Below are 15,775 nucleotides of genomic sequence, written 5' to 3' on the forward strand. Positions count from 1 at the left end.
TTTAGTGACTTTATTTCTGTTTCCTTCATTATAACTCACCTTTCATGACTACTCACTTATGGCTCCATTTTGTCTGCATTCTTGCTAGAAAGTATAGTATTCTGTAAATATGTAGAAGGTTAGTTTGTGGCCTGTTGTTTGTTGACATCTTGGATGGGGTGCCAACCCATTGCTGGGCAACATTCACACACTATATACAATTTGGAAATGCCAATCAGCCTACAACGCTTGTCTTTGGACTGGGAGGAAACCGGTGTACCCAGAGAAACCATCTAAGTAAGGGGTGAACATGCAAGCTCCTCGCACACAGGGTGGAGACGGGATTCAAGCCCTTAACCCTGGAGGTGCAAGGCAACGGTACTAACCACTAAACCACCATGCCAACCGTAACTATTACCTTATAACTATTATTTTATCTTATATTAAAGCTATTCTATTCAATGTTTTCTAATTATTCTATTTTTATTATATGCTAAGTGTGTTTATAAAATCGTCCATCTTCATATACCCTTTTTTGTCATTAGATATGCCAATGATCATGATGAATTAATGAATGCATATATGTAATCAAATATGATATGCACATATCAAAAAGTTGGAAAATCTGCACTTATGACCACTGGATCAATTGAGAAGTTTAACTAATGCTCAGGTGTCGCTCTACAATAAACCGGAAAATTGTATTGCAGGAATTTTGACTGTGACATGGAGTCTGGTGGTGACAAAATTATTTCCCCGGACCAGATCCAAATGGCTGAGCTTTTTGTTGTTGGAGTTTCTAATCCACGTGTATCAGCTATCACTACCCCTGAAATCGCCCAGTTATTCCACGTCCGAAACAGAACCCGATTCCCTACAAATGGCTGCTCAAAATTCCCTATGTGTTATAGCTTTTAGAGCTGATGCACAAAATGCCAAACCTCCTCCTCCCCTCCAGTGCACTGTGTAGTGAACATGGCTCTCCTCCATGCGTGTTCAGCATGAGGTATTTTTGAGCTCTGGTTATTGAGCGTCGATTCATCCAATAGCGGTAAAATTAAATAAAGAATCAAGGCGGCACAACCCTACAGAATATCCATCCAATAATATTTGGATACGTCATGATTGATACCTATTTTGACCAATGAGAAGGCGTCTAGGTCGACCCTGAACGTTCTTTGTCCACCTTAACGACGCCATCTTGGCCAACCATATCGTGACACAGGAAGGTTGTAAAGTATTCGGTGCGGTCCAGTTTAATTTCGTGAAGACGTTAGTCTTATGATTTTATTTAAAAAAAAATTAGTAGAAGAAACTCGACCGAATAGAGGAAAAATTAATACACCAGGAAATGGCAACGGGAGCAAACGCAACCCCGCTGGGGAAGCTGCACCCGAGTATCGGCGCTAAACGGGGCTTCGACTCGGGGCCCGGTGCTGGCTTAATGCCTCCGCCGGGGCCTCCGGCCTCTTTCCCGCTCCAAAACTTTCCACAGATGCCGGGTGCTGCTTTCCCAGGATTTCCCGGGGCTGCTGGTTCATTTCCAACCCCACCCATTGTCGGACCGCAGTCTCAGATCGGAGGTAAAGTATAATATGCGTGGGATACTGTTTAAGTAGCATTAGCTAATTTTGGTGCACGCGCGCGGGGCTTCCGCTCCAGAACGTTCTAGGACTTCAGTTCGAAGGCGCGAGACACCAAGACTACTTTTGCACAAGTTTTTAAAAACCTCTTTAAAACCACATAGTCGACTATTCGAATTATTCGATAATTTACGGAGCCAAAGCCTGGTGTTTGTTCGCCGCGGCTCAGAGACTGCAGTGCAGCCCCACGCTGTAGCGCCATGTTCATTATCTGCACGTACAATTTCATAGAAATTACAGAGAGATCTTTCTTTAAAATATCTGATTGGCCAGATATTTCAACAAGGACCCACCACTGTGCCCTGTGCTTTGCTGATTCAAGGAGGAATGGTATTGTATACGCTGGTCCGAGTAAAGATTGAAAAGGTGTACGTGCAGAGTTCGCCATTTTGTAATTGCGCAATATGTACCATGTACCTTGACGGAAAAAAAACAGAAACCCTCAAAGAACGTGTAATGGTTTTAATGGAAACTGTAATGGTCCCTACTGGTAATTTGTTGCCTCCTGTTGGTGCCATTTCTGATCCTTAAATGGTATCTAGTGGATACCCTTTAAGGACCATTAATGGTTTATCAACTGTTGGTTTGTAATGGTATTTGTAGTGGAAACCATCAGACTTTCTGTGGTTTGTTTCTGTTCATGTTTTTTTTTTTTTTCAATGGTTATGAGCAGATGTGTCCCTGGTCCCGCCATGATTTTGCGATTTTTGCAATCGCAGAAATTAACGCAAAATCAAGCAAATGCCGCAATATTTGGAGAAGCTTGCAAGTTTTCGAAACTAACGCAGATTTGGACCAAGACGCGTCATCACAACGCACATTCAGCCAAAACCCTCTTCGATTCACATGCTTCGAACATGAGTACAGCTAAAAGGTTTACTCATTTACCCACAAACATTACTGCGAAAGACCGTGCAAATACAATTCGCCGATTCAAATAGTTTTCCGCAAAAGAAAACAAAGAACAGAAAGCTTCAAATTGTGCCGCAAATTTTGAAAAAAAAAAAAAATCCACAGCACAATAAAGTGTTTTTGGGCGCAACAGTCACAACAAAACTGAACACGACAGAAATCCCATACAAACTGGTGTCCCTGTAAGTCTGCTTTGTTTCTGTGCCTATAATGTGTATTTTTCTGATCAAAGTAATCAATGTTGGACTGATCATTCCAGCCCTAGTTGCTACCATTGATCATCATATCTACTTAGTTATGCTAACTGATGTACACAATTTTATTGCAGTACTCAAAGGTTATTATAGTGCTAGGTAGAAAACATCTTTACAGAGGCATGTTTATTTTTGTGTGTGTGTTCTTGGTTAGGCACCCATTAGCCATTTTCAGGTAAAGCATGACCGATCGAAGCCTGTCTTTCATTATGAACAATTTATCAGCGATTTTTCCATCGATGGATTGGATTGAGGCTGCCATATGACCAGACAATGTTTGGTAGACTATTATTAGCACAACACCAGGACTTGCGTGGCAGGGAGTTTGGCACTGGAAAAAGTGTATCACCATTACTAGGGTTTGAAACACATCTCGTTGAGAATATTCAGAAACCGATCCTGATGAAAGGCTAGATATACAAGGGTGAAGTTGTACAGTTATAACTTCATACCAGTTAGGCTGGTGTGGGTTAAAAAAAAAAAAAAAGTGGCCTGTAAGTGTCTGCAGTAGCACACACTCTGGTGGTGCCTTTTCACTGATGAATGGGTTTACATACTACAGAAACTGATGGGATACAGTCGGCATCCTGTATCTCTATGATTCACCCGATCAAATGTACAAGGAGTGTTGGTACAATATGCGTCTACCACCAGTCTCTCAGTCCTTTCTCTAAATCTGATGTGTACACGTTTGGTACGGTGCTGTTCATTGATACCCGAATACTCATCTCTGACAGATATGAGTCTGAAGAAGAGGAAAAAGAGTCGCTGGAGCAGCGAGACCCCTGATCAGAAGACCATTATCCCAGGAATGCCCACCGTCATCCCTCCCGGCCTTTCTCGTGAACAGGAGAGAGCTTATATAGGTAATTATGGTACTTGATTTCTCCTCTGAATGTCTGAGATTGATTAATCTGTCTTGTTGGTGGACACCGTGCAAAGTTTATACTCCCTCTCTACATCCCAACAGCTCCCTTTTAAGTTCATTTCTTTTCAGTACGAGAAGTTATGTGCCCATTGCTTCGTAACAATTTGCACATCATTCAGAGGACGTGGTTGTTGAACTGATTCCGCTACATGTTGTTCAGACATTAATGAACATGCATGCCAGAACGCTGCTAGCGTAGTGAGCTGCAGTCCAGCTCTACACGTTTGCAGTGGTGTCCTTTAATGTCTGGACATATAGAATACAGGGTCACGTTAAATCGGCCTCAAATTGTGGTAGGGATGTTTTCAAATCGCACAAACTGTGCACTGTGATTGAGTTGTTTGTAATATTGTCCCAGTAATATTACCCACAGTCTCTCTGATGTTGTGAGTTGTCTGGCTGTAGGATATCATTGCTGCTCATGTTAACCATGGAAAAGGGTTTAACCGGAATCTGATTGGCTGCAGAGCAGGCAAAGCGGGGCTAACATGAATTGCAGTCATCTTCATCACCTGTGTGTGTGTGTGTGTGTGTGTGTGTGTGTGTTTGTGTGTTTGTGCGCTGTGTAATCAGTGTGGTGTCTCCATTTCTGTCAGTTGTATTCCAAACCGCATGTGACTAATCTTATACTCTGTCCCTTCACAAATATTTCCTCAGTCCATTTCACCTAGGTCTGTTAAATTGCATGGGTTTTGCAGCGCAAACCTCTCTGGGCAGGTTAAATCATAATGGCCTAATTATTATTCCAGGTTAACCTTGGTCAGTTTGATGATTTGTTTTACAAACATTGCTGGAAACAATCTAAAATCCAATATGTGAAACTATAACTATGCAAATGCATTTAGTTAGATAAATGCATTGAGTTGGATAGATCTTGTTTCTGGTAAGTCACCACTAACGTGGGCCTGTTGATAATGGTACGAGTTAATGACAAGTAATAAAATATGATAGTCGATCCCTCCCGAAGCCCACTTGTATTCCAGTGTTCTAGAAATTGTTCTGATATCTTCACTTGTTTGTTATTTTTGGCACCCGTATTTCTCGTTGTAGGCGAAACACATCATGTACGCTGTATACAAAACGTAACTTTCCGTCTCTACGGGCTTGTAGGTTAGCACATGCGCTCTGTCAGTCATCGTCAATTTCCATTAAAGACATCAGCAATGTTCACACAGCCTGAGACTTTATCCTCAGCCAAACTTTCTCCCTGTGCTTTTATTTATTTATTTTCTTCTTCTTCTCGGTGACCACGCAAATCTGGTGCGTTCACAATAAAACAGTGAAATGTAAGTGTTGTGATGCAGCATGGATCACTAAACTTCTAGGAATGATTACTTGTCAGTTTTCAGAGAAACTACACTTTCCTCTGGCAGACTTCCTTTTTGTGGCACCACTCGTTGTTCAGAATAACCTGAAAACAGTGATTTTAAGCAGAAACAAAGGAAAGTTGTGTGAAACTGTATAGTAAAGACGTGTAAATAAGAGTGTGGTGGCATTCAGTGGAAGCCTGCCTCAGTGAACGTTTTCTCATTAAATGTTTTGTGAAATGATTGTGAAATTAAATTGAAACCCTTCCCACTTTATGTAAATTTTAACTGTCCGTTTTTTTTCTTCAGTTGTGTTTAACATGTGTATATACTGCTTCTGCTGCGTGTCTAAGAAACGTTGCTTTCATTACAGGCTCCCTAGGAGCATAGGAGTTATGATTCCTAGTCCAAAGCTGTATGTCTGCTCTTTCCAGATATTAGGAAGGGTTTCAGAATGTTCTATAGCACTGAAAGTCTTATGCATCATGTTAATCATATTGTTTCTTTTTACGACTTATAATCAGACTGTGCCACTGAGAAATGAAATGCTCTCTTTGTTTTGGGTGTTTTTTTCTGCTAACCACATTTTTCTCCATCCTTGTTTTTTGTTTTCTTTCCTAACCTGATTTCTTCCAGTCCAACTGCAGATCGAAGACCTGACTCGTAAACTGCGTACAGGAGACCTGGGAATCCCTGTTAATCCTGAGGACAGGTCGGAATAACCATTTAAACCCAACAACAGTAACACCTTCTTTACCTCTTTTTATCTGTCGTCAATTATGAAGCCAAGTCTTAAAAGAAAATGGCTCTGTTTTATACAAACTATACATATAAGGAAAGTAATTCAGTCGTGTCTTTAGAAATGTAGCCATGGTAGTGTTTAAGCAGGTTCTAAATTTGGTAATCATCCAGGTATTACGTTAGGGGATATCATGTCTTTGCTTCTCCTGTATTTATTTATTTATTTAAGTTAACATGTAGCACTTTAAAAACATCATTATACTGCTTGACACTTTTATTATCAATGTATAGGTGGTCAAAGTAGTTGCCCCCCCCCCCCTTTTCAGTTAGCCATTTTACCTGGATAGGCAAAGGCATGATGAACGCTTGGCACTTAAGGGTAATTCTGTCCAAAAATCATTTTCGTATTTGTCAGTCTGTGACCTGCTGAGAAAATGGCATTTGACCAGATGAACACCTTCCAGTATATAGAATTATTTTACTTAATTTTTTTTCAACCACCAGACATGTATAATGGTTTAATTAGAAAACACAGAAGTAATATTTCTCTATACTGGAAAGCAGTATCATATTAAATTGTCAGCAAGGCAAATATGAAAATGCTGGAGATGTTTTGCTGGCATTCACCTTTAAGCTAAGCAATTAATATTAAAGTAAAGGAAGCATTTCACATTTTGGCATCACAAGTGAACTAAATTCTTTAGATTATCCTTTCTACAGTCATTCACTCCTTCACATTAGAACTAGAATCTTGGCTCGCTTTTAATACAAATGGATTAAATCCCATCAAATGTGTGGGTTTTTTTCTTTCTTTCTTTAATACTATTTTAAGCCCTGCCCTTAGTAGTTTAGTTCAAGTGAGTACAAATATTTATCTAAGTGTATATTATCCTTAAAGTGCACCTATTATGGTTTTGAAACGTGCCTCATTTTGTTTCATACAATAGGTTTACATGCATCCAAGGTCAAAACGTGCTTTAATTTTCTCATAATTTACCCGGCCCCCCCCCCCCCCCAAACTGTCAGATGTGCCAGTCTTTTGTGATTGGTCTACCGTTTACAGCGCGTGTCGAGAAGGAAACACCCACTACCCTATCAGAGTTTCATCTCCGTAATGTCGGTTTTACCTTATCAATTTGAGCCCGAGTCCGATAATGATATGTTGGAAGATCAACCCGAACCACCATCGCAAAGCATGACGAGAACAGGACTTTTCTCGGTGGTAAGTTTATATGTAGCTTGGCAATAATGTGAGTTAGCTGGTTAGCAGAGGCTTACCGCTGTGCACTGGCTGTACACGTATACAACACAAAACTACGCATTTGGAACACTCGGTAGAAAATATATACATAAATAATTAATCCAACTTGCAGGTTGTGATCCAGAGGTGCAAGACGGTCCAAATGAAGTGTGTACAGCCCCTCTTTAATAAATAATCATTTCACAAATCCAGCCTTGACTTCAGCTAGATTTGAGAAGCAGTCGTCCATGAAATGACAGGAACACAAACAAAGATCGGAGTTGAACTGCTGTGGTATCATTTTAAAATGCATTCTAACCACTGACTCTTTATATCCTCATCCTTTGCGAGTCCATGCAACGTGGTCTTGCTTTTGCAGCGCGGAAAACAACGTCTTCTAGATACGAACCTAACTCTTTTAGGATGCAACCTCAACTGTAGTGTTTGAGGGCGGGTCAAAGTACATGTTGTTCGCGAGCAGCCAGTGAAGACCAGAGGCGGAGGTTTTTTTTTTTTGTTTTTTTTTTGGTCACAAGCCTACGTATGTTATTACAGGAAGTGAGTCTGGAATTACTGACTGCTCATTTTGGCTGTTTCAGAATCGGTTCCTTCTTCTGGGAGTCAATAACTTAATTAATAAATTAATAATTATACGACATATATACATATAATTTAATAATAATATAACGTATAATAAATACGACAAATAATAATTTGTCATGCACTTTTTGCGATTTTTGATACTTTGCAGACTTTTTTCTCTTTTCTTTTTACATTCACTAAGAGCAGTATAACACTACATGAAAGGTAATATCTGAAAAAGCATAATTGGTGCACGTTAACAACTTGCTGTTTAAAATGTTTATCAAGTTGTTTTTAGTTTTAGATATCTGTATATTTTGCATGCTTCCTTTACTTTAAATAATACAGGGAGAGTAACGTTATTCCAGATTTGAGGTATATTCAGATATCATTATTAGCAAGAATTTCTATTTTCTTTTCTAGAGTACAGTAGATTTCTATGTTTCTATAGGGCAGTAGAATTTTTTTAAAATTAAATTCCAATGTTTAATCATATTTGTACTAGATGTGACAGTTTACTGTATTGCTTTTCATGCACAGAATTTGAGCTTAAAATTTGTCTTAATGGAGCACTTAATGTTGGTGGTGGGTGTCTAATATAATGTGCTTCATCAAATGTTTAAAAAAAAAAAAAAAATATCATTAAGGTTTTGGCTGATTCCCACCAGACGAATGGGGTATATATATTTGTAATCTTTGATTTTTTTTATTTTTTATTATTGTTTAATTGTCATGTATACATAGTGCAGTTGTATGCATGAAGTTATAGAGATTTGTCGTGTAACTGCTCTAAAGAATAGCTGAAAGAACTGGGTTGTATGAATATGTGAATAAGAAGAAAATCAGTTGTAGGTGTATGTTTTCCCTTTTTAGTCATTGGTTTGAACGTGTAGCTGAACATTTTAAAATACATATTCATTTTCTGTATTTCAGATTAAGCTCTGCTAAGACAGCCCCTACTAAAATCCGTAGTTTAGTTTTACTGATTTTAAACACTCTCCAGTTTTGAATTGCTGACTCTTGTGAAGGTCACTAATGATTTTCCATAAAGGGGATTACACCACGTTGTCCAGGAATTTTCACAGTATGCCAGATTTCCACCCTGGAAGACCTCTCTTGGAGAATGCTGTCCTTCCTGGTGTAACCATAACCCTAATGACAATGATGGCTTGCACATAGTTTGCATAAGCCTTTAATTTTAAAGCTGGAATTTTAATGTTGCTCAAGCACGAGTCTCTCTTTGCTAGCCAGCTATCTCTTCCTGCCATAGTCTCTCCAGCATGATCCTAATCCAAAGTTTCCACAGCACGGCCAAAAACAAGGTATGTTTGAGAAGATCCGCTCACTCCAGGATTTTAGGATCACACCCCCCACTTCCACTACGCCAAAAAAAAAAAAATGTTGAGGGTCTTTCAGGTTGCCAGCGCTGGAGTTTACAAGCCAAACGCGAGAGACTTGAATCTTGGGGGTATTTTTTGTTGATTCACTTTTCTTTTTGCGCTGTCTCTCATGAACCTATTAACGTCGTCTCTCTTTTTTTGAGACCTCTCTCAAAGGTTTATTGTCTAATCATAATCCATTTTCTCTAACCCAAATTCCCCTCTCGTAACCTTTTTCAAGCACAGAGCTTCATAACGCAGCATAACAGGTTTTCAGCAGCATCCAAGGGTAAGGTAACGATTGCAGCCGAAGCTAGAATGCTCTTCTCAGGAGTGTGAAGTCTACTACACTCATCCAAAGACTTCTCATGCCAGAGTGTCGCCTGCTCCAGTGTGAAGGGGTAGTTCAGTTTCCACAGAGAGACACTGATCCCGAATTGTGTTGGTTGCCCCGTTTGTCCAAAGTGGACATTAATTGATTTCATTTTTTTTGCCCCTGTTATAGATACAGTAGATAAAATACCTGTTTTGATGTTTGGGTATCCCAGCCAGGCTTCATATGCTGCCATCTCTAAAATTGAGAGCATCCTTATATTTCTAATCCTCCTCAGTGGTTAAAAAAAAAAGAGCTTTTCCCCTTCTCTCTGCCAAACTTAACAGTCTTTTCCCCATCACTATGCTCTGGTGTGATATGATTCTGGGGCATCCTGTGCACTTCTAAAGTGACCATAAAAAAAACCCAGCTGAAAATAAATTAGGGTTTTGTTAGGTTTAGGGAAGTGAGTGTTGTTTGCCGTTCCTTTAAAGAATTTAGTTTCTTTAAATTGTGGGTACATTTTTCTGTCTTTGTATTCTCGATTTCCCCAACAGGTCCCCTTCTCCCGAGCCAATCTATAACAGCGAGGGGAAGAGGTTGAACACACGTGAGTACCGAACCAGAAAAAAACTGGAAGAGGAGAGGCATTCACTCATCACTGAGATGGTTGGGCTGAACCCTGAGTTTAAGCCACCTGCTGACTATAAGTAAGCGTTTCTGACCTCTCGGTTGGTGGTCAAGTTTGATTGTGTTAGCTTTTGAGCTGTTGTCTGTTAACCATTACTAATTACTAATGTTTCAGGCCTCCAGCCACCAGAGTCAGTGATAAAGTGATGATCCCACAGGACGAGTATCCAGAAATCAACTTTGTTGGACTTCTCATTGGGCCACGGTATGTGCCCTCCATACATCACTGGACACTGCTAATGCAGTGAGGGTGTCCAAGACTAAAATTGACCCTTGAACCTTGGTCTAGATGAACATGTTGAATGAACACGTTGAAAGAACCTTGGTCTAGATGAACACGTTGAGTTAAACAGAACCAAAGGTCTCTGGGTACGTGCAGAGTTAACTTGACTGCCTTTGCATTCTTCCTCTATGGTACACAGTGGCAACACGCTGAAGAACATTGAGAAAGAGTGCTGTGCTAAGATCATGATCCGTGGGAAGGGTTCTGTTAAGGAGGGCAAAGTGGGCCGTAAGGATGGACAGATGCTCCCAGGAGAGGATGAGCCTCTACACGCCTTGGTCACTGCCAACACCATGGAGAACGTCAAGAAGGCCGTAGAGCAGGTCAGTTAGGACTGTAGGACACACTGTTTCTTTTATAGGCCACCCTACAGTGACATTATTTTTCAATTGTTTGTGAACCTCGTGGCTGAATTTGCTTTTTGGGTTCTCTCTAGATCCGTAATATCCTGAAGCAGGGTATTGAGACCCCAGAGGATCAGAATGACTTGAGGAAGATGCAGCTGAGGGAGCTGGCTCGACTCAATGGCACTCTGAGAGAGGACGATAACAGGTAATGGTCCTCAAGCTTAATACACCCTAGCCCTAGGTCTACAAGCAAAGTATCATACTCTTGAAAGACAAATCTTATAGTAGAACGACTCTAAATTTTCCCATACGCAGTTACAAACCTGTTTATCGGCCTGCTTTGAAATGATTTGACTGTTGAGCATAAGCACAGCCCCTTCTATGTTTCCTTTTAAAGTTGACCTTCCAAAAACTGTTAAACTCTGAAAGATAGATAGAAGAGTGGATGTTTTCTGAATCAACAGGCAACATGAGTGCAAAAAATGAAGGTTTGGGGTCTGCAAGACACAACCAGCCAGTTCCCTCCTTGTTTAAAAGAGTTGGTCAGAGTCTTGCCTCAGCAGATATTTTGACAGCTACTAGAGTGAGATAACTTCAGATGTTCTAAACTGATTTAAAAGGAAATTTGGATTATTGGATGCTTGAACATGTTGAATGTCTTTATTTCCTGTGGAAATTGTCGGTTACTTCCTTCTTTTTTTTTTTTTTTTTTTCTTCTTTCCTTTCGCCCCTTAATTTTTTTACTGATTGCATTGTAATGTTCAGTACAGATGGATAATGAGAAGAGGAAAAAAAATAAGACCTTGATAAACATTTTTTTAAAGCAGTAATTTGCTATAAAACATGTCTTACAGGCATATGAATAGCATGCCAACCTGTTTATGAAATTAACCAAATAATCTGTCTACTAGCACTTCATCATAACCTTGTTTCCTTCTTCAGGATTCTGCGCCCATGGCAAAATTCTGAGCCTCGTAGCATTACCAACACTACCCTGTGCACGAAGTGTGGAGGAGCTGGACATATTGCCTCTGACTGCAAGTTTACTAGGTAACAGGCCAGACCTGTGCTTGAATCCCTATTGAAGTGTTTGTTTGCTATATTGCAGTAGTGTGTCCACTTTTGAGAACGTCATGTATTCAACCGAGAATCTCATCCCATTTTAGTACTTATACCCAGAGGCAAGGTGATCCACCCCAGTCAGCCCAGGATAAGGCCCGTATGGATAAAGAGTATCTGTCTCTAATGGCCGAACTGGGAGAGGCTCCGGTTCCCGCACCCGGTGGTGGACACAACAACCCACCCAGTGGCCCCCGAGGAACTGGACCTAACAGCAACCAGCCACCTCCAGTGAGTACACCAGGGTTGTTCTGCTCTGTTTCTCCACCTTTATCTGGATCACAGGTGTTGGATAAGTGTGGATCTGAGCTCTAAAGGACAGTAAATCTATAATAGCAGAACTGCACACCCACAATTTAAAATTTTGTATGATTTGGTCATACAAACACCCCTCTACCCCACTTATTCCGTATTCCTCCTTACACTCTCCTATCTCTTGTTTAGAACCGTCCTCCCTGGATGAGCTCAGGCCATTCAGACAACAGAAACTTCCATGGCATGCATGGCGGTCCAGGTGGTCATGGAGGTCCCCACAATTTCCCTCCACCCATGCCCAACATGGGTGGACCACCCATGCCTCCCAACCCTAATGGCATGCCCCCACCATGGATGCAACCTCCCCCTCCACCCATGGGCCAGGGCCCTTCTCCTCATGGACACCCGATGGGTGAGTTGCAAATCAGTTAAAATAAAAACCCTGTAAATGAATGCAGAAAGCAAATTTGTCATTGAACCATACACGGATGGCATTGGAGAATACAAGGCACAAGGTAGTATTTATGAAATGTGGAAGTATTGATTCAAACTCCTAAAATTCTTTTTCACTTTTATAGGTTTGTTGCCTCCTCCTATGGGCATGATGCCACCGCCCCCACCGCCACCAAACAACCAACCTCCCCCACCCCCATCTGGGCCTCTGCCACCTTGGCAACAGCAGGCCCCACCCCCTCCACCTACCAGCAGCATGGCAACTAGTGCCCCGCTGCCATGGCAGCAGAGTAAGTACACACCATAGGCAATGTATTTTATACTAGAGTGTATGGCACTCAATCAACTCAACGCAAGACTCAATTTTTGAGTGTTAAATTGTGTGTTTGGTTTTTTTTTTTTTTTGTCTTTGTTACAGATACCACTACCACTTCTACCCCAGCTACGGGTAACCTGCCTCCATGGCAACAACCCCAGCCAGCAGCAAGCTCTGCTGCCCAGCCCCCTCCTCCTATGGGAAACCCCTCCATGGTGCCCCCTCCTCCTGGAGTTCAGCCCCCACTGCCCCCTGGTGCCCCCCCTCCTCCCCCTCCACCACCACCAGGCTCAGCAGGCATGATGTATGCACCCCCTCCACCTCCACCACCCATGGACCCCAACTTTGTTACCATGATGGGAATCCCAGGAATGCCTCCATTTGGGATGCCACCTGCCCCACCTCCCCCACCACCCCAAAATTAAATACCTCCACATCAACCACATACTAAAAGCTGGAGGACAACATGACTTGGTTCTACTTGATTGTTAATACGGGGGGCGGGCCTGGCGTAGTTGACATGTACATTTGCTTAACTTAATTTGTTTCTGATTTTAAAATTGTAGTGTTTGCTCAATTGGTAGATTATTTTTGTTTTTTGATGTGAAGGGAATGGTATGTGTGTTTGCAGGGCTTTCGTTTCATTGGTTGGCCCAAATTTCAGTGCTAAGTGACATTCCAGACCATAGTAATTGAACAGTTATGTTAAGCATCCAATTTTTTTTTCCATGCATTACAAAATCAGAGAGTTTCCTCTGTAATGAATCCAAAAACATTTGGCATCCAAAAGCTTTCTTTTGTTAATTCATAGGTAAAGAAAAAGAGATTTTGTTGTTTTGAATATTTTTGTAATGATAACTTCAGTTAAATAAAAGTTGAAATGGCTTCACATTTACATAGTAACAGAAATAGGTGGGCATATTCTTCACTTATGTTGTGCTTTTGCAGTTCCAGGTTTGGTTGTCTTTAGTTTTAGGATTTATTTTAGAATGTCTGTGCATAAAAGACTTGAAGCTACTTCACTCGATTGATGTTAAACAGGAGTTTAACTACATTTGTATTCCTGACTGCTTCTGCAAGAAAACCGTCCCACTCTTGTGCCCCACTTTTCTCACTGTAGTGTCTTTTCGTGAGCTCCACTCAACTCAAACAAGTTGAAAGTCTGAGGATTTTGCCTCAAGAAAAGGAAAGCTTAAGATGTGATGAAATAAACCGTTGTGTAGGTCTTTTTGCAGGAAATTGCACCTTCACAATGGGTTCTTCCTGCAAAATAATGGAATTGAAACAGAGTGATTTAAGATGTGAACCTTGTCCATTGGGTTTGTTTGTTAGGTCTTCTGATAGTTGTCTAAATTTGTTTTTGTTCCCCCACCCCCCCCCCCCCCCAGGCTTTTTTTTTTTTTTGCTTTGTTTGTGCAGCTTTCCAGTCCTAAAGTGTGCAACTATTTTTATTGTATGTACAGTACAAAATGGACAAAGTGAATATATGTTAAGTTCCTGTACTCTTAAAATAAAGGGGATTCTACATTTCTATTAAAATAACACCATGGTGATCTCTCTTTTTGAAGGTTGAGGTACAATACAAATAACCTGAAAACATAAGACCAATGAAAAGTGTCATTCCGGTAATCTTCAGCGTCCTGCTTTTTGCCGTGGATCTCAACAGGAATGTGCCTATTATGGTAGTGCTGCTATATAAAGCTCTCCTGTAGCCCATGTGCTCAGACACGTTTACAAAACTATTTAAACCTCTGTGCTGATGATTTTTTTTTATTCTGATGGTGGTGTTTAATAAGGAGTGTCCAGTCTCAGTGGTTTGTAGGGGTTAGTTTTCTGCCACAGGAGAGGCTTCAGTGCAGATGCCACTGCTTTTTCCAGCTTATCGGTAACATGAAAAAAAAAGTATTTCTTAATGTCTTCTTAATTTCAGGACAGAAAAATTTAAGGTTCTGAGAGACCGACTGTTTACAGCCATATAACTGTTCTACAGCATTAGATAAACTGTTAGAAAGTATGAAAAGTTGTTCATTAAAACTTAATTTGTTGGCAAACTGCTGTAGTATAAGAGGAATAAAATGCATCAGCATGTGCTGTTAGGAGCATAATCCATTTTAGGGTAGTAATAGAAACTTCCATACTTTAAAGTGTTATGACTTTTAAACGATTGATTAAAAGTGAAATTTCTTGAAAGTCTGAACAGTTCAATATCGTTCTGTTCCTGTAAAAACTGCAGTCACTTCATTCACATCGTTTTATTTTATTTATTCATTATTTATTATGGTAGTTTCAGTTCTTATTGATGCTTTCTGCCAGGGTTGGCAGGTTGATTCCTGTTTCTAGGACAATCATTGATAAAAACCAACCTCAGTTCACTATGAACCATCCCCAAGCTATAAATAATCATCAGAACCAGTTTTGTTAATGAGTCTTTATTGATCACATACAGTACAGTGAAATTCTCTTCTTCACATACCCCAGCATGTCAGGAAGCTGGGGTTAGAACGCAGGGTCAGCCATTATACAGCACACCTGTGGCAGTGCTGGGGCTTGAACCCCCTGACCTTCCAATCAGTAACCCAGAGCCTTAACCACCACCACTGCCCCAGTATTGGCCAAGCTTGTACATACCATTAATTTTTTGCTGGTTTGCAGTGACACACTGTATACCCTACATATGACAGTGCTTAATTCAATGGACATACTTTACAACTCACACTCTGTAGGGCCTATATGTACATCACAGCATGAGGTGCAATAGACCGTAATCAGTGACAGTTTTTTGTACCCAAGTGTTTAAGCAGTGCACAGAGATAAAGAATATACAGTATTCCCAGGGCTGGGAACCTGTGATCTAAATTATTGCTTGATCAGTAATTATTATGTGGTGATCACCTCTGAGGAATGTATCTGGGAGGCTGACAAACTGCCTATATCACCGAACGGTCTACAGTTAATTATTATTCACCTATAAAATGGTCATATATGGTCGGATTACTAGATACAATACCACCAAGTGAAAATACTAGCACAAGGT

General features: G+C 40.6%; 1 protein-coding gene across 1 annotated transcript; it reads left to right on the top strand.

The window, feature by feature from the left end:
* Positions 1–1,149: 1,149 nt before the first annotated feature.
* On the top strand, positions 1,150–14,283 carry sf1 (splicing factor 1). Its single transcript, XM_053629396.1, has 12 exons — positions 1,150–1,562; positions 3,526–3,654; positions 5,660–5,735; positions 9,836–9,988; positions 10,084–10,173; positions 10,391–10,574; positions 10,688–10,803; positions 11,541–11,648; positions 11,765–11,948; positions 12,162–12,384; positions 12,551–12,715; positions 12,844–14,283. Exons 1-12 carry the CDS (start codon positions 1,331–1,333, stop codon positions 13,164–13,166), a joined length of 1,983 nt encoding a protein of 660 aa, XP_053485371.1. The 5' UTR covers positions 1,150–1,330; the 3' UTR covers positions 13,167–14,283.
* Positions 14,284–15,775: the final 1,492 nt, after the last annotated feature.

Source organism: Ictalurus furcatus, chromosome 7, assembly GCF_023375685.1.
Source record: "Ictalurus furcatus strain D&B chromosome 7, Billie_1.0, whole genome shotgun sequence".
Lineage (NCBI taxonomy): Eukaryota > Metazoa > Chordata > Actinopteri > Siluriformes > Ictaluridae > Ictalurus > Ictalurus furcatus.